Below are 24,308 nucleotides of genomic sequence, written 5' to 3'. Positions count from 1 at the left end.
TTACCGGGGATTTTGCACCATTGCCCAATTTCTTACAGCTTTGACAGTGCTGACAGTTGAACAAGCATAAATACATTCAAAACAGAGGAAGCTATCATCATGGTGTTGTACGACCCGCAAATAGTCACTCCAGTACATCATCGAACTTCCACCTAGAGGTTAAATGGACCCATCAGGGTTCCAGTAACTAAGTTCGTTTCAGTCTAATGAGGTTGGGTAGGGCCTGGTCCGTGTGGAATGTGACAGATCAGGGCATCGAATCATTGTTGTGGGTTACCTGCATTTCAGCTGTGAATATGCTTCATCAACGGCTTGTCAGATGGTCTAAAGGCTTCGGAAACCCCCCCTTTCCTCCAATAGCCTTCTGACATCCCCGCTGGGGGGGCTGTGTCAGACCATTTCTGTAATTTCTCAAACCCAAATTCATGCTGCCAGGTGACAGATCGGCAGGGATTGGAACTTCTCTCTCAAACTCTGTCTTGTTTTTTTCTTTAGACACCTAATTCTGTCACCTGTCATCTGAACAACTGAGTAAGACACTATAAACGCCTTCCAGGAGAGACTACAGTTACCCCCATATTTAAACGATAGTGTGTCTTTATGAACTCTCTGCCAGTCTGCCTTTCCCTCTGCGTTTCAGCAATTTCTAGCATAGCCTTATCAATCAGGTATACTGTCCTGGGATCGCAATGATTCATGCAAGTCAGGTTTTTTTTTTTTTTATGGGCTCCTTTCGGGTTAGGTCCGAATCTGTGAATGTGCAAAGATTGTCCTTCCAGAACTCTTATTAATTAATTAATTAATTCTGCTCTTCCACTTCCTCTTGTGTGACCAGACACGGACTTATCTCCGCTTGCACACTCTTTAGACAAAAGAGGACCCGTCTTAACAATGTTTACAGTATACATCACCTCACCAGTCCCCTTGCGCTAGATATGACTCCAAATGAGGCTGGAATCCTGAATTTACAACACGGCAATGAGTCACTAAAGTTCCGAGACTAAAAGCTCAACATTTTTGCAAGTTCTGCTCTTGCAGCCAATTAACAGCATCAGTCAGAGTTGTAAACTTTGAGCCAATTTGTGTCTTTTGGGGCATTACCTCCACGTTTTCATGTGTGATATTTATTTCCTCCTTTTGTGCGTTGCTCTGAGTTATGGCATAATATGCTTTAAGTGTCATCCAGCGAGCTTCTATAGACAGGAAATTGGCTTGTATTTGCCTCTAATGGCTCTTAAGGGAATATTCCTATTTATCTGTGTATAGGTCAGCACTTACTAGGAAGAGGAGAAATACAGCGCGGTGTTAAAACGCTGAAAGATGTAAGGTGTCGTTAAGAGCGAGGGAGGAAGGAGGCGATAAACCGGGAGGGTGCGCGTCGGGGAAAAAGGAGGGGATGGGGTTTTTCAAGAGTAAGAGAGAGATGTTGGTGATGAAGAGCGAAGAAGTGTGTGGGTGGAAAGTTTGGTTCCTCGCCATTGACTCTTTTCAATGTTACAACACCGGGGCCATTGGTGATTGATCTCTCCACTCGCCTCCCACCCTTCTCTCTCCCTCAGCGATCGCCCTCCGCTCCCTCGTCTCATGCTGATTCACTCGCTCGCCTCCATCCCCTCCTTCTGCAAATATGTTTTCACACAGTTTGACTCCATGCTTCTTTCTCTCTCCTGTCTTCCTCACCTCACCTTTCCTCTTACGTTGTACCTCCTTACCCCCTTTCTTGTCCAACTATCTGCAGTCCTTTTGCTTGTTTTCCATCCTTCCCTCCCTTTCCACCTTAAGTCCCTAAATCTTCTTTGTCCCCTTCACTTTCCCTCCCTTATCATCGATACTCCCCACAAGTTCTTGTTTTCCCATCATCTTTTTCGATCCCCCTTACACTGTCCTCTATTCTTCTCCAATCTATCCATTGTTTCCTTCTCTTAATGCTTTCTAACTCTTTCTGTGTGTCATCCCCTTAACCGCTCATTCCTTTCCTTTTTTTTGCCATTCTTCCTTATCCCCTGTCTGTGGTGTCCTTTTTCCACCAATGCTCCACCCATCAACCCTCCTTTCTCATTTCCCTCCCGGCCCCTTTTTACTCCTCTTGTCCTCTGTCCTCTCCCATTTCTTTTACAGCTCGGTTGCCTACGTTGTCCATCCCGTCCTTTCCCATTCTCTTCCTCCATGTCCCTTTGTCCTTCCTCCCTCCCCCTCAGGTGATATCGGGTCCTGGCCTGCATCCACACTGGGTGGGCGGGGTCTCCCTGCTAATCGTTACTGTAATTAACATCAGTAAAGAAGGGTCCTGGGATACTGAAAACCTCTGCACTGGCTGACTCACTCTGCTCGCTATCTCTGTCTCTTTCAGCTTCGATCAGCCCCTCTGCAGTAGTCTCTTATGATGTTTGTTTACTGTTATAGCTAGAACACCAGTGGCTGCCACCTTGGTGCTGGCTTTTTTCTGAAGAAGTGAGGTGGTGGGGTTACACCGACATTACGGCCAGGGATGAACGTCTAAATTAGACGATTCAGCTGAACCCTGGATGCCAGGATTTTAAAAGATTCTTGCCTTGTACGAAATCTGAGCACGGCAACAGTTTCGTCCAGCATGCTTCCATCCTTAAAGGGGCATTATGTAGGAAAAAATTTAAAACTAAAAGCATCGACACAGAGGGAAAGTAGAAGTATTCGAGTTATGTGAAAGATGTGTATGTATCGTGTTGCAGAGATATCTACTGAAGTTAGCATGCTAACAAGCTAGCTCTGGCATTTCCTGGTCCAAAGCTCTTCTGCTAGCAGTGTAAACCCCAACAACACTGCCCTGGTGAAGTGAGCTCCCACTCCAGACAGCTAGATGCAAGGCTAACCGAGCTAACCAGCTAATGGCAGCTAGTGTTAGCAGCAGTTAGTGGTTACTCTGGATTATATTCTGCCTCATTTGTTTCAACTATGAATATGATGCCACTTGTTACATATTGCAGCTTTAACCCCCAACGCCCCTCCCTGTTTTTTTTGCACCAAAATGAGCATACATAGGCCATTTCTCATAGCTATTAGACGAGTTTGACTTTATGTTTTTTGTAATCTGCTGTGTAACATTTGACAAACACGCTTAATAACTGAACAGTAGAAAGTGGAAGACCATGTGCTTCATCAGTATACATCCAGAAGCTTTTAGAAACATGATTAAAGATTCATAATTAGACACATCTTGTTTTTGTTGAGGTGACAGCTAAGAAGTGAGACATTTTGATTCCTTGTCATCTCTGTTTGGAGTTGCGGTACCAGTTACCACATGGAGGCGATTGACAATGTTATGGAGGGTGCTTTTTAATATCTTTAGCTTCAGTCTGCTGTCAAACTCGAAGCCAACAAAGCTAGTTTTCGAGCGGTGTTTGAATAGAAAAAGTATTTGCGCGCCAACGGCTGAAATGCCATTCTAGCCTCACACTGGAAAAGAGGCAGAATTAAGCCTGTCCATTCGATGGTCATGTTTCCAGCACAGCCAATCAGAGCAGTAGCTGATAAACACCCTTGACTATATTCAGAGTAATTTGACATGGGACTGAATGCCAGTTGGACCCTTCCCACTGAAGACAAAAGCCAGATGCTAACCATTTTGTCCAGCTTGAAAGGGGGTATTACCTTCTGCCTTGTTACATATACAATACTTCCTGCATTGACTGAATGTTGGCACTTGACGTCAAATGTGAAGTGCACATTTGTCCAGTTTGGACATAATGCTTAGGTTTTTACTTGTCAAGGTTAATCTGCGGGAGGGCCCCAGGGAAAAATTGAGCTCCGTGGTAATTTGATTAAACACTTATTTTAAGAGCATGCAACGTAATTGTGCAAAGCTTAAATAATAAAGGCATTAAACTACACTTTGACACAGGTAATAAAGCAAGACCCACCTTCTGGCCCTCATCACGTCAGCTGATACAAGACCTTGAGTGATGCATACTATCAATCATTCAATTAAGTATAATCCAGTTGACTCACAGTTGGCCTGGACACTAGATGGTGGTCGACCGCTTTGGCCAGCGGGCGATCCACACTCGCTGCGGGTTCATTAGCCATGTTTAAAGATAAATGAGTATCAAGTACAAAATGATGTTTAAATCCTGTGATTTTAAACTTCACTAATATAAAAGGAACATTTTTTTAAAACCCAAAACCCAATCGTTCCTTGACCTTGACCAGGAAAGGTTTTGTGCCTGATCCTAACCTTAACCACTGAGCGTTCAGAACAGATCAGGGTCGTTTTTAGGGTTTCATCTTGACTTTTGGGGTGCAAGAACAGTAAATGCTAATTTTGGAGGGGCCATGGTTTTGATGACTTGTTGGCACAGTTACAGTGTGTTGGAGGCCTGTATTTCACATTTTCTTTCCTTTTCTGTTTTACTTCTGGAGCAGAACCTGTACACTCTGATATCCATCTATCCTTCTATGTCTCCTCTTTCTGTCTCTCTTTGACACGTGCTCTCACCCCCTTTCTTGTTTTCTGTTTCTCCGTCTCTGATCTTATGCTGTTTTATTTTATTTTTTTTTCTCTGTGGTTTGTTCTCTTACTCACTTGTTTCCCTCTCTGATCCATGTTGGACCTGTCTCACTGGGCACCTCTCCCTCTCTTTCAGTCATTCCTTTGCTCCTTCTCCCTCCACATCTCTGTCTGTTTGTCTACTACAAACAGAACAACCCCTGAGAGCATCTTCCTTTAAGCCTTTCTGTGTCACCGCCTTCCAACCTCCTTAGTCTTGGCTCCCTCTCTTGATTTATGCCCACTGTCTTTGTCTCACTCTCTCCTTCTCATCCCATTTTCCATCGTGTTCTTTATCCCTCTCCCTTATCTTCCCCTCCATATACGCTCTCTCACGTCCGAGACAGTAGCTTTTGTTTCTCTCTCTCCCTCTCTCTCACCCTCTGACTTAATCATCGGGCCATTCATTGAAGCTTTAAATCATTAAGCTTCGGAGCACAGACTGCAAAGTTCACCCGTGGCTTTTTCTAATGAATTCACAACGTCTCACTCTGCCTGACCTATAAGTGTGCGTGCCTTGTTCGAGTGGTTTCTTTGTCCAAATGTACATTTTTTCCCAGTGTCTACTCATGGATCGATGTGCGCCTCTACAAGTGTGGCCACTTCGTCAGTGTCATCAATGTAAATAATTGAGGACAGAGTACAGGGGTTCACGTCTTGAGTCCTGCTCGGATTGTTCTTAGGCAACACAACCACTTTGGTTGGAGTTATGGTTATGACAAAATCATGGTTTTGGTTGACTGTCGATAAACTTGTCACGACTTGTGTAACTTTTTCAATATCAAACAAGGAGCACTTTATTTTTCTTACCTTAACCAAATGTGACAGCCTAAACAAAACCCTCATGATTAAGTTTGCTAAGAGCAGATGTCTACTGTAGTTATTGCAGCATTACAAATGAAACAAGTCAAGCAAACACTGACGCTCAGGATCAACTATTAAAAACTTCTCATTATGCTGACAGAAATATAATCCAGACCGCAGCATGTTTCTCTCAAACTGTACTCGCTCTTGCAAATTGCTTGCACACAAACATCATTTCCCTGTGTGGTGGCCTAATGAAAACTCTCATTGCCATGCAGGAGGTACAGTAGCGTCTCTTTTATGTAGCAAGGTGAGCAGTTGAGGTGTAGAGGTCAAGGTGGATGCACAAGATGTGTTGTGCATTCAACTACATTCTTTGCCACTGAATGGAGTCATGCCCCATCCCAACAATTTCTAACCTTACCTAAACTAATCTCAACCATATAATAGTTTGATTTTGTAATGGTTTTTTTTTGTAGTTTTTGGTATCATTCCATCAGCAACATTTATTTGAAGTACAATGGAAGCAACAACAAACGGATAAAATGCAACCTTAGATCAGGCAAAACTGTTGGCTTTCTAACAACTTGTCTGACCATCTTGGGGGTTTTCTCGACCATAATAAGGCATTGGTGCAGCACCCAAGCAGTTTTGGGCACCCCCTACCCCCTTTATCACCTTCTCCAACTTTTAGCCCAGATATACAGTTGTTTATGGTCCAAATTGATGAGAAAGTGCATGTTTTTTACTGACAACCATAACATTTATTGCAGGGGGGGGGGGCTAGCTAGCTTGCTAAAGTGCAGTATTCTGGGTATGGATTGAGTGGAAATCAGCCACTTTCACATTTTTCCCCACAAACTGACAAAAACACAGTCTTTTGATCACTGACATAAAACCGATACCACATGATACCAACAGCGGTGTACTATTCGCTCACAAACCTTGGTAGAAGCTGGAGTTAGCGCTCAAATTTTTTACACAGAAATACAAAAAAAAGAATCCTTGACACCGACAAAACATTTTTAAAATGACCCATTCATGATCAGAATAATGTTTTAAAGGGAAAGTGATACTGTTACTCTGCAATCTCTCTTATAAAGCTGTCTTATATTTTATTGTCTACATAAACATGTTATCGCATGCCCTTTAAACTGAAATGATTCTGTGGGATGGACAAATCAGCAGCACTAAATGTAATGTGGCCAGATAATGCGCTGTCCATTGGTAACATCCTGAATGTTATGTAATCTGATGCGTTTAGGTCATTATTGTTTTAAGGGCTAGTTTTAGAAGTCATTTCAACAGGGCTTTGGTCTCTTCTCAATGTAATCTATTACATGCATCACAAACTGCAGTCTCACGCTTGTACTGTGGCTTCAGAGTTACTCATACTGTCAGAAAACTTGCTGGAATGTAATGTAAAGCAGGTCCATACCCACTGGTTCTACTTTTTGGTAATTGTATCATTACAAACATTATATTCTGACAGCCACTGTGTTTCCACAGGCTTGAATTTGGTGGAAATACAGAGGCAGCTCTCTGCAGTCTTTCTGCTGCTGTTGGTGTGGTGGCATTGATCCCTTCTCTGGAATACTGAGTCTGACACATCAGAATTAGATTTTCACAAATGTCAACTTGACTGTCCCTCACTAGGCACTTATTTCTCTTCTCCCCTTTAGCCAGTTCCAGAGTCAAGAAAATGCATCAGCCGTTCTTCGGCGACTTCACCTCGGCCAGCCGCGCCGTCGTCAGCCCCCCGCGTGCGGTTCATGGGATCGCCGTGCGATTCCTGTTATCGGTTTTCTACTGGTGATTTTAATTACGACCGAAAACGTGTCAAAACAACATGGGAGTGTGTTCAACTTTCAGCAGGATCGCACTACATCACTTTTGACACTATTGATTTTCCTAAAAGCTAAAGTTGGACTGCAGTGTGTGAGAGAGAAGTAGCTGATGTGAAAGAGGGAGAAGCAGTTTGTTCTGAAGGCGTCCCGCCCCTTTCTCTCTCTCCACCCTATGAGGGATGAGGCTGCTGGCGGTTTGGAGATGATTGATGCTCCTTGTAAATGTGGCCATTACCATATAGGCTTTCCCCCTCCTTTATCCCCATTATTTATTGTCAACTGGGGCCACTGCGAGACCCTAATTTTATGCAATTTAGCTGCGCACATAACGTGAACGTGGTGAAATATAAGAATATGAGAACACGTGTGGTGCCTGCTGTTCCTGAATACAGATGTTTTGAGCTTTTGGAGTGGAGTTAAAATGCAAAACGGAGAAAAACCTCACTGTGATATGAAAAAAATTAACATATTATAGTCCACTTGTTCTCATTTCAATACAGGATGTGTTATTGCTTTTGTGGCTGCCGTCGAGCGTTTACCATTGGATGCAATAAATGCTGGGAGATGAAATACTAGCGGTTGTAAAATCCATATGTCCATGGATTAATAGCTCCGGGCTCTCGTGCTAGTGGTGAGAAAGACAATATTAGAGTCAGTGGGGAGTAACAAGCTTATTAACTCTGTGGAAAGCTGAGAAGTGTTCCTGGGACCGGCGTGCAGAGGCATGGCATGTTAAGTAGCAGCAACGAAGCAGGAATTCGCCCACAGTGCTACATTTGATAAAAGAGAATTATACTGAAATGACCTTTGTCCACTGACTGATGAAAAAACAAGATAGTCGGGACTGGAGATGTTTTTTTTCTTTTTTTAGGGCAATATATGCACAAAAACTACAATAATGAAGTGCACAAGAGCTGAATACTCTGTAAGCTGGAGAATGAAGATGCATGCCCTCGTGTTACAGTGGTAACAGTGCAGAGACCAGCGAGTTTACACTCTTTTACTGCATGAACAGCATGCGACTGTAAATTACTGCTGCTCTGTTGCTCGGCCTCGAGGAGTAATTACTTGAAAAAAATCAACTGTGCTTTGTTTCCACCTGTCAGGCAGCACAGAGAACAATGTGTCGGCCAGTTGACTGAGAGTTTTGTGGTACAATAAACCTACTCAATTCTGCTTGATGGCTTAAAGAATGGACAGAAACAGCCTCTTCGGCAGTGTGAGTATTGGCACCCGATTGTGTGTTTGATTTCTGTTTGTCTGACATTTTAGGCTATTTGACATTTGAGTCTCTTTTAAAAAAAAAAATGTTTATGTCTTCGGAGCATTTTGAGAATCGACAGCTGTGGCCATCAAGGCGCCATTCTCAGCTATCACAAGGACAGTTGAGAAGAGTTTACTTGTTCACTTAAATACTGTTTATTGTCAGGGGTAAGATAGAGAGAAGGAGCTAAAAGGTCTGATATTGTAATGGAATTAGGGAATTATTTCTGTCCCTAGCCTTTACAAAATCACAACACCTGAAAAACTTATATTTTGAAAATATTTTGTAATAAAACAATAGGTTATTTGAACAGTTACTGCCTCTTGGGCCATCAATTAGGCAATATGTGTCTTTTTAATTTGTTATTTAACATTCCAAGCAACACAGATCCGATACAATAAGTGCTGTTTTTTTGATTAGAATCACAAGTTTTTCTACCCTTTAGAATGCATATGAAATATGGTATACAATGCACACATGCAGCTTGCATGGCATCCACTGCCATCAGTGTATGAATGTATGTATGAATTAATGCGAGTCGCTTTGGACAAAAGGGTCTGGTAAATGCCGTAAATGTAAACATAATATATGGATATATGATAGAAATTATGTCACAATAAGTAAATTCCCAATAAATATAATAAAATATTGAATGAAAGTGATCGTAACTTTTGTTCCCGTGAGAGGAAAGTCTATTATTTTTAAATGAATATCACACCGATGACATCACTTTACTTCCTATGAGCTATTTCCTGAAGATCTATGAAGAAAGGACATGTCTGAGTCCACTGTCTCTTTTCAGTTATAAGAAAATGTTCAAATTTATCTCGAGATTTCATATGAAGCTTCTACTTGACCTAATTTATTAGTAGAGAATTGTGAAGAAGTGGAAAAGAAATGGATTCAGTTACGCGGTTTAGTGAACTTTACATGATTGACATGTGGTCTGGTGCCCTGTAACAGCCATTTTGTAAAATGCATTTTTCATGTATATTGTCACTGGTCTTTAAGGGTGTAACGATTCATCTACTGCACCGTTAAATCGATTTATATTAATACGATCCTACTACATCGATCTGTGCTCGGCAAGTTGGCCTTCCAGGCGACATATATCGATTTAAAATCATTTGAAATGGTAAAGAATCGATTCTATCGATACTAGGAAATTGCACATTGGATTTAAGCCCGGCAAACTTTAAGGATCTGTGTTTTTTTATCACTTTTAACGATAAAGACATGTTAAACGTTACTCGATCCAGTGCCTGTCTATGATGTCATTGGCATGCCGGCAGCAGCGCGAATCTCAGAACAACAACAAAAAGCAGCATGGTGGATGGCAGAGGAGATGGCGAGTGCGTGTGGAAACACTTTGGCTTTTGCAAAGATGGAGATGTTCTAATTAAGTCGCTCGCTGTTTGTAGAATATGTAAAAGCCAAGTTAAAAAACACGGCAACACGACTAATCTCTCCAACCACCTACTAAGGTGCCATTGGAATTCACACAACACCGACCATCCAGGCACCTCTTGCAGTGTTACTGCTGCAGCAGCAGCGCAAGGTAACGTCAGCTCTGCAGAATGTCGATTGCACTCGATTGTCGTTTTTGGTATTACTATTGTACTCTTTTTATGTGGTAAACAACAGCAGAAGTAGCAGGTACACCTACTGTTAATTCAACCTGAAGAACTGTTGGTTGCACTTACTGTACTCTTTTTTATATTGAAAATGAGAGCAGAAAAGGTTAACCTCTTGGTTGCACTTCATTCAAATAAAAGGTTAATACATTTGCCATTAATTGTTGTTTACTTATTTATATCCATAATTCATTTAAACCTGATTCCCTTACAAGAAACAGCAGGAATCTAGAAATTTCACCTGTACTGTCCAGTATCCAGGTATTTATTTCACAGTCACACTGGTTGAATGTTCGGTTAAAAAAGTTACTGAATCGATTTTAAGTCACTGAATTGGATTGTATCGTTTTAAATGAACCAAGATCATCCTTGAATCGTATCGGCAACCACGAATCGTGATATGAATCGAATCGTTGTTGAAATGAATCATTACACCCCTACTGGTCTTACTTTCCTTATGGGTAACACCAGTTAAAAAAAGATAAAAAGTCATACATCTTTCCTGTATGTGTGTTTATAGAGTCAATGAGTTATGGAATAATGTGGTCTAATTGTAAACTTGACACAGATCTGGCTGCACACATGATCATTCTAGTACAGGTGAAAGACACATCAAAGGCTTAAAACGGCTTCACCGATGCGAAAGAAAAGGTAAGAGCTGCTAGCTTGTTTATGTTCGTACCGTTAGTGACTGGTGTATATGTTTCTTGCTTGTAGGTTGTTGTTAACTCTAGGGATAGGGATTTTGAAAATGCAAACTCGTCGATAGCGCAAGCGAGGAGAATTTAAACCTAACTGGTCGATTGCAGGCTTATACCCACAGTCCACATCTGGCAGGACAGGGAAGGGACAATCCTTATGATTCAGCTAAGAGGTATTTTAGGTGGCAAGTGTTCTGCTAACCAGGAGCTATAGGCTACAGCTTGTGATTCTACAAATGTAGGTCGCTGACTCGTAATCTTTGCATTAAAACAGACCATTTATCCTTCTTTCACATTATCACTTCGGTTTTCCATAGGCTGACATAAAAGGTTTGATCAAAGTTCTCTTTTTCAAAGGCAGGGCAAAACAGAGCAGCGGGCAGAACCGGCGCTGCCAGAGTTCCTTTATGTTGGAACATGTGAGAGGTGATGAAAAGATCACTTCAAACATGTTTATCTTCTTCAGTGAATCCACGGGGAAACAACCACTCTTAGATTGATCTAGGGGCTTGCTGTTGCGTCACCTTTATTGCAACAGGAAGAAAGAGAGGCTGCGTCAGAATTCCGTACCCCCTGCTGATGCTATACAATGTTCTAAGTAACGAACACTCATTTTCATGGTTTTTTTGCAGTTACCATATGCGTTCAGTTGCCAGTTTATTAGATAAACCTGGCTAAAACAAAGGCAATGTATTGCAACAGTCTTGACATGAGTCCTTGTTGTACCCTTTTTTTATGTTCATTTTGGACGTGGTTGATGTCCGCAAAAACTACCGAAGAGATTTGCCCAGAATAGACCCCATCAACTTTTGGCCCAGATCCGTGTGGATGGAGCCAGAAATATTTTATCTCTTTTCTTAACATTGCACCTTTTTTTAATTTATTTTTTGTTAATTTCTCTGACAGTATTGCACAGAATAGAATAGGTATTTATTGCCACTGTCACAGGTACAACAACATTTTAAGTGCTCTCCAGTCAGTGCATCATTCATGAGTCTATAAAAATATGAAAATATAATTCAAGTGCTAGTGTTTAAAAAAAAATACATAGAAAAATATGGCGGCATAAATACACGCAGTCCTACACAACCAGTCATTGCGTAAAAAAAACAGTAAGAACACACAGTCATTGCGTAAAAACAGTATAAACATGTCATTGCACTGCCGATTATGAAATCTTTTATTTATGGCTCTTTATGAAAAATTCAGGTGTATAAGGGTGGTTGATATTTATGAGTGAGTACTTGTTGCGGATGCTAGATTTGGTGACCTTGAATAATAGTTAAGCAGTTGTGGGTGGTTCAAAATTGAGTGTGATATCGGGTTAGGCTAGATTGAATTAAAGGGGACTGTTGGGCCTCGGCTGAGGTATGCGCTCTAGTAAGTTCCATTATAGTTTGAAATATGTCCGTGCACAACAGTTCTGTAGATATCCCACTGATGACTTGGGATGCCTTTTGGCAGATCGAGGAGGGAAACAATCTTTGACTGTCTGTCCTTTGTTTTTTATGAGTTATCGACTGACTGCATGACTGAATGTACTCTTAATGGAAAAGGGGATCATACAAAAAGAGGCCTCAACTCGTGTGAGAGAGTGAGAGAGGTGTAGAGGTTAGAGGATTGGTGTACCGGGGCAGCAGGGAAAACAATTCCTTTTTGTTTTCATATCATACTCAAAATTAGGTTTAATTATGTGATAGGTCAAAAAAGTACTTTAATGGGTCTCTGTGGAACTTGTGTTGTGCTTAAAGCCGGTCATTAGTCCATGTTAGCGGACTCTATTTCTAAACTAACGTTAGCGACTGTTGCTCTCTGTTAGCGGGGTGGAGAGAGGCACTGAACCAAAGTCACATCCCTCCAATATGGCCAATAAAAAAGTGATTAATACAGGTAAATTGCTGCAAATTGTTAAACAGAACCCCTTTAAGTATCAGTTTTACTACTACTCTTCTCTGTGATTTATATTTGGTACTACCATACGTGAGTTTGCCGATTCTCACTGAGTTTTCAAGCTGCCAAATGCAGAAACAGTTAGTGAACTACAATGGCTATAATCATCAGTGATGCGTCAGTGATGTGGCACATCTGTGCTCCCCGGAGTCTGCCTGCGTCTGTGCTGACTAAGACTGAATGGGGCGAGCGTCTAAGATGACGCCTCGACGAAAACAGATGGAGGTATAATAATCAGCCATTGTTGCGGCGCCATCAGCTTCAAGGGGTCTGACAGACTTGAGTGCCTGAAAAAAATAAAAAAACCCACATGAATTACTGCGCTCGCTAAATGAAACATCAATATCAAGTCGTCAGTGGATCCCGGTGCTGCTGAGGAGAAGTGGCTACCTGTGGGAAACATAAAGGCAGAGTGGGACAATCAGAGAGACGTACTCCCCTCTCTCTTATATCTCTCCCTCCTTTCCTGTTTTGTGTTCTTTTCCCTCGCCCCCTCTGCCTCCTCTTCCTCTGAATGTCACGTCAGTCAATCTGCAAAGTCTCTCTCGCTTTTAAGTGACGTTTTATTGATGCGTTGCTCAAACGCCGCTCTTTTTCCTCCCCCCCCATTTCTTTTTTCACTGCATCACCCCTTCACTCTGTAAAAAAAGGGTTGGAGTAAGGACTTCCCTGCTGGATGAATGTGCAGTTTTTGGGGATGAGGTGGCGGAGAGGAGGGGGAGGGGATGGAAGGGAGAGAAAAAATAAACTGACAGAGGTAAGGCAAGGTCGGATTGACATGTGATGCCCACTGTTTGGACCCCCCTCTGTACAGTACAATGTATTCCATGAGGCCTCAATGTTCCCATTAACTCAGTTCAGTCATCGCTACTATGCCTGACTGATGCCAAACTTCTGACTTTGTTTTATGTCACCGAAGACAGCTTTATTTTGGAACATGTACCACACGAGTACAATATAAAGCCAAACAGTTATGCTCTTTTAACAAGATTTTGATAGACGAAACCTCTACGAGACTCAGCGACGGAATAACTTGATGATGCAGGGCATGCCTGGAGTTAATGTTGGATTTTAGTGATGAAACATCCCTGACAAATTCTGGGCCCGCCTTGATCTGGCTGGTAATCCGGTTCTTTGGAGGAAGAAGGAAGCCGAGAATTAGAGTTAAGGAGCTGGAAAATAGGGCGAGGGCATTAGACACGAGATAAGTGGGTGAATAAAAGGTGAGAAGAAGAAATGAAAGTAGTGAGAAACAGACAGAGAAGAAGATAAGAGAAAAGGAAGGAGGATGAAAAGTGAAATTAACAAGGATTAGTTACACAAAGAACAGAATGAAAGTAACATGGATTCCAAGATATGAAATGTAAGATATCCGCATTAAAATGTCCAATGAGACATTTGTTTACTCAAGGCAATGGTGCGTATCATTCGGACACTGGTTGCATAAAGAAAAGACAGAACTTTATGTGAATCAACCCTTTAAAACTGTAATCTGTAATGGTTTGTACCAGAGTTACGTCAGTCAGCAATAGTGTTTTTTTTTATGCTGGGTTAGGGTTAGGGGTTAGGCTTAGGGTTCACCATTAGCGAAGCCAGTTTATCTGCAGGATTACTTGTATTAATTCACATTACTTGAGTGAGTGTTTATTCACCCCAAACAGCAAGATTACTATACATTAGCCATACGGTAGCAAGCAAAGTCACACATCAAGGGTGAGTGTTGCTGTGTGTTTGAATGCAGGTCAACTCTTACCGAACTCAGCACTCACCAGAGACTCCGGTTCTCTCTGCTTCCCCTTCTCCTCTCTGTAGTGTTGTATTTCCCCTCTAACTCCAGTTGGCAGTGAATATTACTGTAAAATGTATGGAGTTATTTGTGTCTTTATTACGCAATCAAACAGTATAGGTTTGAGAACAAAACTTTCCACACTGCACTTAAATAATGTATTATTTCAAGTAAAATACATTTTCTTTTAAAAATGCACAAATGCAAATCCAAAAGCTGCATCTTGTGGGCGGGGGCCATGCTGAAAGAGGAGCGAGTGACTACCTAATTGAGATAATGTTAACCTAGCAGCCACAGGCTGGCAGAGATGCAGCTCAACAGCAAGCAAAACTTTTGGATTTGCATCAATACATTTTTCTTTTATAACACATTTATTTTACTTGCAATAATACATTATTCATCATATCATTTTAGTTGCAGTGTCGATAATTTTGCTCTCAAATCTTTCCTGTTTGATTGCATAATAAAGACACAAAAATAACTCCATAACAACGACTGTTGTTGCAGTAAGGTTCATTAACAGGAGTGAAGACAAATCCACATTTTAACTCCAAAAGTTAGTAGTTAGTAATCTCTGGACTCTCCTCCTGTCGGTTAACAGCTCAGGATCGAGTAAAATCCAATGTGACACCAGGTGTTTATTCCTCCATAAGGTTTGGCTCTACACCTTACTCTCCTCCAGAGCTCAGTTTATATCATGCATTTTGTGGAAAGTTCGATTCCCCTGGTCTGCATATCAAAGCGTCTTTGGGCAAGATTCTGAACCCCAAACTGCTCCTGATTTGCTGGTTGACACCTTGCATGGCAGCCAGCACCATCAGTGTGAATGTATGTATGAATTACTTAAACCCCGAGATTCCACCAAAAACGTGTCAGCTGCGTTAAGCCTCTGATCCCGTTTTGCTCCGCCAACCGGTAACCCCCATTGATGGCGTTTTGAGTCCGCCACGGCGTAGTACGGTAGACAGGTGGCGAAGCCCTGTGTATTTGTGCCGGAGGGCTCCGGACTGCCAGAGCTGGGACGGAACAGATAAGCAGCGCAGCAGACCTGGTGGAAGTTAACACATAGACTAAAGTGAACCCTATCAGCTCCGCTGGCGTGGCGGAGATGTAAGGCAGAAGACATGTGGAATCTAGGAGTAAGCATCTGCTAATTGCCCTAAATGTAAATGTAAGTTGATGACCTCTACAAAATCTACAACACAATTGCTGAACACCCATCAACCAACCTGACCTCTACACCTTTACCCTCTGCCCCACCGCAAGTAGGGCACACTATTTCCTTCACTACATCTGAATGTTGGCCTGCAGAATTGACCGATAAGGACATAATTCCCCGAGCAAATGGTGAGAGGACACTTGAGAGGACAAAGACAGAGATGGACAGAAGGAAAGGGATAAAAATATTACTTCTCTGTGGGTCTGCTATGTGTTTGTGCGATGACAGACAGACAGATATTGTCCTTGGCAGATCATCTTTGCTTCTTCAGCCAAGCCCGTCCTGTTGGAGGTGTCCAACACACACACACATTAAGACCCGGAGTGTGTAATGGGGGTGAAAATAACACTAGCCGCTGCCCAGTTGTCATCTGACTTGAGGCACTGAGCAGCCGGAGGCTTCAGGGTGACTTTAATGGTTGAAATTCTTAATAAGTAAAATTAATCCTGTGCTTTATTAAGGTCACTCCATAATTGGCATTGAATGTCTGTGGGATTATACGCACAAATCCTTCATGCAATAAACACACACACACCGCCACATGCTCTTGTGCTGAAGGATGTGATGCACCCTGATAACAAATCTATTGTCTCATGACTTAATGCTGTGATATTCCCAGGACATGTTCTAATGCGACAGTGCGATTGCAGTCTCTGCGACTATGAATTTGTTTTAGTCCCATGGTCTTAATGCCATTTCAGAGGCTTTTCAACCTTGCCAAAAAATAAAATTTTAAAAATGTAACCATTAAGATTGTGAAAGTGGAAAGCTTTGATCCCAAAATGTCAGTGCGAGCTTTCAAAGCCTCCCTCAGTAAAACCCAAGGTTGGATTCACGCTTTTACCGGCCAAGTGTTTAGCCTCGAGGGTAAGAAAATGGGCACTAATAGAAGATACTAAAAGTTACATTATGGGAGACATAGGTCGGTGTTTTTCTTTTTTTTATAAGTTCGCCCCATACTTTGGACTATTAGTCAGGATATTTCTCCCTCTGCTGCTTTCATTTTCATCATTTTTCTTCTAAGCTGTCTTTTGGGAGTTCACCAACTTTATGGATATACGCTGCCAAGTTCTTCCTGTTTTCAGAGGGCTAAAAAGAGTTTGAAGGTCAATGTAACCACATCAAAAAATGTGTTAATACATGCAGCTTCCTACTACGACAATATGTCCATACCTTATAAGAATTTCTTTATTTAATTCTTTATTATTTTAAAGGTGGAATATGTCACAATTGACTAGCTGTGGTGGTCATACTCAAAACACACGGGGCAGCATATCACCAAAGTAATTGCTAACTGTTGCTAACTCTGGCTGGTGTTAGCTAGCTCAACCAGCTGGTGTTCAGAGCATCAGAGTGGTTTTGGGATTTACATCATTATCACAGGAGCTTTAGCTCGGTTTAGCTTGTTAGCATGCTAACTTTGGTAGGTACCTCACACACACAATATTGGCATCATAATATTAGCTAATTTGCATGAGCATGAGTATGTAGTCGTAGGTGCAGGCATTAAATATATTCAATTACATATGAATGTTCCATCGAATTTTATTTCATAAGTTCAAGATGAAGTGTAACATTTAATGGCAAGTTTTGTTGGGTCAGTATGATTAAATTAAATAGCAATACCAAACTCATGTTTATTTGGTTGTTAGATATAAGTTAAGGGGAACCTCAACATAAACATAATGAGGTATTCAGTTGTTTGTTATGAAAGTATTATACATGAAAGACTTTATCATTACATTATCTGTAACCCTTTACATTGATCTTATGTAATAGAATAATGTGGAAAATGTACCTGTTGTTTGAAACTTCATGTTTTAGGCATAATTATTTTTGAAGTGCTCCTCCCTGTTCCAGTGCTCCATAAGCTGTTTGTATTGTTGTATTGCTGCAACTTTGATGTCTACGAAACAACTATTTACTACAAATGGTCAGTTCCTTAATGCAAGAGTCTCTGACTTAATAACATAACTCTACCACAGTTTGCGTGCGAATTACAAGCAGTCACATCTAGTTGAACTCTCTGCATATATTATGCACACTCCAGTGGACACAATCTGAAGTTGACCAAAGAGCCAGTGAGGCTGCTGAGGCAACTTCTGAAGTGATCCCACTGGAAAAGATTTGGATAGTATGAATGAATTGTTCAAACACCTTGCAAACCAACCGCGTCCCCTGCCGAACATTTGCGCCCTGAAGCCTGAAGATGTCAGATCATCTGCCCGTCTGTTTGACATATATCAATCTACTAACTGGATTGCCATAAATGGGACTAGATGGGATGATTTCTGACAATTCCAACGACCCCTTAACCTTTTGTTTGGCATCACAGTCGAACAAAAGTTTCAACAAGTTTGCTCCACTGTTTTTCATAAACTAAAGGTAGTTTTGTTCTGAAATCAGATATCCAAGGTCCCTAGAGGTCCGGTCCCAGTGTCTTTGATGAACACCTCCTGTGCAACCAATTGGCCTGAATGTTGACTTTGAGGCATCAGAAAGTGTTTTAGACTGGCTTTATGCCGCGTCGAAATTGCGAGGACAGAATCTGGGCTCTATTTTCGGAGGACAAAGCATCCATCACTTAGAAAATCTTGTTTTACAGGCTGTCATGGAATATGGCGAACTACTGCGAGGCTACAACCCCAAAGCAATATAGGTCTATTGACTTCAGACACTTCAGAAAAGACAGAGTTTACAGAAGATTACCCTGGTTTCGTGTTGTAGATAACGACGCACTTTTCTTCGCTTTAGATCTAGAGTCACCCCACACACATTTACCTTGGTTAAGTCTGTGTGTGTGCGTTTGTGCATTTAAACCCTCAGTTTAACTAACACACCGCCTCAGGAATGACTCAAGGCATATTTATCTCCAGCTTTTAGCGCTTTCCTTCTACATGGATTGAGTAAGAGATGCTTGTGTGTGTGTGTGTGTGTGTGCCGGTGAGTGTGTGTGTATGTGTGTGATCTCTGCGAGGGCTCTGCACATGCACCAGCGGTTCTTGCATGTCCTCGCGTGGTTGGCAGCGGAGGGTTTTGCATCACAGCATCGTTACCAAACAGGGATGTTCGAAGCAGGAGTCACACTAAAGGTCAACGTCAGCCTCCTCTGTGTGTGCGTGTGTTTGTCGCTCTGCACTTTGGCAGATGTGTTAAGCAGCACATGGCCCAGTGTGTGGTCTGAGGCTTAATTTGGGATTAACACTCAGGATATTACAGATTACCACACTCAATGTTCGACCTTCTGTGTCTAGCCGGCCAGCGATGGATGGATGAGCTTTTATCTTTCAGTAGTTACAGCGACTCGGCCTGGCTGCTGAGGCCACCTATGAAAAAGCTTCCGAGCGTGTTGTGTCACACTGTCAGCATGAATGGGAGGATTACAGGCCTGCATTTCTTTGACTTATTCACAGGCATCGAGGCTGAAGTCAAACCCTAATGAGCTTCATCGTCCTGATGTGTCAGCTTTGCAACAACAAAAGCTAAATATTGACCTAACATTTTACATTATGTGTCATCTAATGAGAAAATGACATTGATGAGTATGTTCAAAAGTTCAGCTGTGAGGATCACTGGGACAAAGAGACAAATGCACAATAGAATATACATCAAATTGTATTTATATAGCCCAAAATCACAAACACATTGCCTCAATGGGCTTTACAATCTGTACAGTGAACAACGTCCTCTGTCCTTAGACCCTCGATTTGAGTGAGGAAACTTTTTAAACTTTATATTAGTAACGTATACAAATCAAGGCTGTAATGTAAAGGGACATTCAACGTCCACGACTGAAAACTTCGTGCCAGCCTCTAAATTTGAATTCCATGTTGGAGATATTGGTAATTTCCAATAGCTGTGGAAGAAATTTGAGATGCACGATATGGATTTTTTTTGCAGTCAATACCAATAAAACAACAATTACCTGCTTCTCCTGGCCAGTGCCCTTAAGTTCAGTGATAATTTCATGTTTTCGTATTTAAAAAAAAAAAAATGCTTAAAAGCTGTATTTCATGCACGCCTTAGCATTAAGTAAGGCTCAGATGTATCGAGCAAAGATGGCCTTTTTTTAATATTTCACAGCAACACTTATTCAGTATGTTGCCTTTGTTTCCTTTCTCTCTGAATAACCTTGTACAAGACATAATGCAAATTATAATCGTGTTGTCTTCGTGTGAAACAATGAAAAAGTCCACACTGCAAAGCCTTAACCAACTGTTGAGGTGCAAACATCCAACATTGCTCGTTATGTCAATTAAATCAGTTTCACTTCATAATATTGGTTCCGTATATCAGTCAGAATTTGACAGATGTAGACAAATTCTAGGCTGAATTCCTTTTAAATGTTGTGGAAAAACAAGGCTAGCCATCTCATCTCAGAAGGATCTGTGAGTGTTCCCAAGCCGGAACAATATGAAGTTGTCTTGTTTTCCCACGGTGCCATCCAATGGCGCCGATTTGGATTAAAGATTGGGTTAAAAAATTGGTAATGTCATAAAAGAGCTGTGTGCTGCAACTGAGTTTGGACTGTTTGGGGGTAGTTATCGCTATAAAAGCCAGCAAAAGCACGTAACGTTGTTTTCTGCTGGTATTGTTTTGTCTATAGAATCAAGATTAAAATCGCAAAACAAAACATTCTACCATCAGTCATCTGATCTTGATCTTCATAAATACATACTCGGCTGGTAATGTTGTTGTTTTTGTACTCTACTCACAAAGCAAGATTCAGTGATTACCAAGATTGTACAGTATATATTATCATTCCGGAGTCGATGCTCTGAACAGCAGTCGGGAGACCTTTTGTTTCACTCTCTTGTAAATGACTTCATCCTGGCTCGAAGCTGCTAACTAGCCTTTCACAGGCCGGACCAGCTGAACTGAAAAGTTGCCAACAGGAACTTTTTGTTTCTAATCTGTTGCAGCAAATACAATATACAGCCTTTCATTAACTATCTAGATTATCTACACGCTTTGTGGCTGATATCTCAGCCTGTTCTGCTTAAATCTGGACTTTTTTCCCCTTATTTATTATTTTATTTCTGACATTATTTTGAACCTCCCTTCTTTGCCTTTTTTGCCTGTTGAGTTCCTCAGCTTTTTTTGGGGAAATTACTAAAAAAAAAAAACACAAAAAAAACAAACTGTCATATCATTGTTTTCCATGCACTTTTGGGAAAATGTGTTTATTTTATATTTAATCTCCTGACTGTGGATGCTGGGATGGATATCTTTTTGCGGCCCATGTCGCCCCCTTTTCCCTTCACGCACCCCCGCTGTCGACCGAGGGCCAACTGCCAGCTGCCCCCGTACTTCTCTGTCCTCATCCATATTTGATGCGACTCATTAAAACTTGATTGTGGAAACACTTCAGCATTCTGACATTCCCTCTGATCCACTATTTAGTCTCCCTCAGCACTTCGGAGCGAAAGAGGGGCCCCCCCCCGTCATGTGTGTGCAAGAGAAAAGAAGCTCGAAAACATGAGGTGTGAGGAAGACACGCCAGCTCATCTGTGGAGCCGTGGCAGATGCCTGATTGGTTCACAGAAAACAAATAGTAGTCCGATGCCTCCGAGTGCATTGAGTAAATGACGACAGTTGGTATTTGAGAGCAGGGTAAACAGACGATAGGAGATGGTTCATTAAACTTTCAGCATGACGGTTAAGTTGCCCTTGTTTGTTGCCTGAGTTTTTGTCACAGAACATGCAAGAAATTGAGTTTTCTGCTCTTGGCTGCAAACAACAAGACTTGGCTGCGTGCTCCGCTGTGGTTAGACCCAAGGATGCTTTTGGGTTTGTATTTCTTTTAGGACCTCTCAGAAGTCTTTACAGTAGATTTTCTAGTTGATGCCTCTATTCAGAAAGTCGAGAAACAAGAAGTTTGACTTCCAGTTCTCTTTCAGTCTTGGAAGGACGGCTTGGTTGTCATAGAAATTGGAGAAGCATGTGGCAGTGGAGGCTGAAGTCCTCCATCTGAAGCATCCAAAGGCTTATTAGATCACTGATAGCGCTCTCTGACCTTGTAACAGCCTGACACAAATCTTCATCAGAGGGCCCACACAGGTATATGACCTTCAATCCAGGATCAAGTCCACACATACTGTTCTTTTTGGTTGACTTATGTAGCAGTCACACTTACTCAAGAAGTGAGTGCTCGCCTACCTACCTCACTCAAGTGTGTCTTGGCATTTTTGTGATATCTCGTATTATTCCAAGTCCTGCCCTGACAATGTTGATTAGCCACACTGTTCATCAAAAAACAGTTTTTAACAACTCATAGACATTGACATTCTGCAGAAACTGGAGGGGTTTAGCCTTATCTATAAGCACAGTCACACATGCTAACTTCGGGAAATATAGCTAAGCAGTTAGCATCCCATGCTGTCACTGTCCTAGCACTTACATCCAGTTCCGACAAGGAGGCTGGCTTATGTTTGAAGTGTTTGGCCTTTTGTTGAGTCTAGGCAGCTGCTATTAGCACCCCCCCACACACATTCCTGGGTGTAAACACACACACACACACACACACACACACACACACACACACACACATCTATACACAGAACTAACATCTTGCCTACCTCAGTTGAACCTGTCTGTGAAAGATGCTTTTTTTCAGCAGACACCGGAGTCCCATCAATCCTGCTGAAGGCCACAGTCATACACACACGCACACACACGCGCACACATGCAAGCACACACACTTCACTGTTTGACTGTTTCTCTGTGTAAATATCAAGACCTTCCTCTTGTTTAGTCAATGTGCATGCTCATAAGTAGGTGTGTGCATTAATACATGTGCACTGGTAAGTGTCAGTGTGTGTGTGTGTGTTGGCGGATGCTGACGTGTGTTTAACCCTGTGTTTGCTCTGCAGAGCCCCAGCTGAAGGGCATCGTCACGCGGCTTTACTGCAGACACGGCTTCTACCTCCAGATGCTGCCGGATGGCACCATGGAAGGCACAAAGGACGAAAGCAGCTCCTTCTGTAAGTGAACAGTCAGACTCACAGCGATGTTGTCAGCCGGTTTAAAAGAGGTGCGTATTTCACAGCGTTGCCAGTACATACACCACTGGGAGTTTCCCCCGGCGCCCCTGCCAAAGGACATTTAAAGAGGGACTTCCTGGTAAGACAGTCGTATAACTTCTCGACAGCACGTGAATGCACAATAACACTGTCATGCTTTCTGGGCTGATTCACACTAGAATCAATCAGGCTGAAAATGTATGCACACTTGGCGAGGTGCTCTGGGCGAACGCCAGCTAAATGGGATTTGTTCACGTTACATAATATATCACAGCAGGAGCCTGGCACACACTGAGCCTTTCATATACATGTTTTTAAAACATTTTTTTTTATTATTTACAGTCATTCTTACCTCTATGTGAAAAGCCTCATGTGGTCTATGGGTAACTCAATGCAGGGTTCTGTTGGGGTGTGTGACCTCCCAATGGCAGATGTATTTTAAGAAGCTGTGTGCACCAAAGCAGCCAGTGTTTGATGATGTTCTCAACATCCCTGCTTATCTCAGGCACTGAAGTGAGTATAACGTTGCGATTGCCAGAGAATATTTACTGGATATTTCCGCACCTACTGTAAATTGAGTAGGTGTACATTTCAGGGGTCCATTTTATGTAAATCACAATAATCTGGAGCGTGATGGTGTCTTCTGCCGCCGATTGTAGATTTCATGTTCTGGGGATATTTATGCAAGTACCTAAGTTATATGATGTGATACTGACATGCTCTGACTCGGCTCCATGTCTGCTTTGAGGTACAGAAGGTACCATCCTTAAACAAAACCTGACTGACTTCATCACTGTGTACGCCTCAGAGCTTTTCACCTTACCAGTTACCTTACCATCACGGGCTAAGATTTCAACAAAATAGCTAACAATCCTGCCATAGGTGATACGAGGGCAGTTCTTGATGTCATCTTCCCATCCCATTACAGAAGGTATAGGTATTCTTACGCCACGCTTTCTTAAGTTCTGTGAGGTTGTGTTCCCCTATCATTAGCCAATTCAGCTAGTCTGATCTTCATGAATGTATATTGTCCCCTATCAATTACTTTCACAGAAAGAGGATTAACGGAGCGCCATAGCTGAGCGTGCAAACCCGTGTACAGAGGCCTTGTCCTCATTGCGGTGTCCTAGGGTTTGAGTCGAACAAGCAACCCTTTGCTGAATTCCCCCCTCTCTCTTATCCCATTTCCTGTCATCTCTGGCTGTCCTGTCAATAAAGCCATGAAAAGGCCCCCAAAAAAGGAAGATGTTTAGCATCCTGTTGCCTGTTCCAATTCAGTGAGGTAGATCTGCATCTGGATGCGCCAGAAGTCAAACCCATAATTCGTGCAAAGTATCATGGGGGTTTAGAATAAGGTGGTAGCTGCATTTTCATTCAGGAACATTTAAGTGTCCATAGCCATGCTAGCCCTTCTGTGCAGCTATATTTAGTAGTAGCAGTGCTCTGAGCTACATGCTAATGCCTACATGCCAGCATCGCTGAATTGACAATGCTAACGCACTTATGTTATGCAGGTTATGTTAACCATGTTTACCATCTTAGTTTGGATTTTAATCATG

The 24,308-nt window shown here is 42.0% G+C and overlaps 1 protein-coding gene across 2 annotated transcripts in view; it reads left to right on the top strand.

The window, feature by feature from the left end:
* fgf11a (fibroblast growth factor 11a) overlaps positions 1 to 24,308 on the top strand; it is a 120,411-nt gene that overhangs the window by 37,135 nt on the left and 58,968 nt on the right. For both annotated transcript variants that reach the window (XM_030431456.1, XM_030431457.1), the window contains one exon: positions 22,600 to 22,710. In XM_030431456.1, coding sequence (XP_030287316.1) covers positions 22,600 to 22,710 — 111 coding nt within the window. The remainder of the gene's footprint in view (positions 1 to 22,599; positions 22,711 to 24,308) is intronic.

Source organism: Sparus aurata, chromosome 10 (genome assembly GCF_900880675.1).
Source record: "Sparus aurata chromosome 10, fSpaAur1.1, whole genome shotgun sequence".
Classification (NCBI taxonomy): domain Eukaryota; kingdom Metazoa; phylum Chordata; class Actinopteri; order Spariformes; family Sparidae; genus Sparus; species Sparus aurata.
Note: the sequence above shows the minus strand (reverse complement) of the source record. Positions and strands in the feature narration are given on the sequence as shown.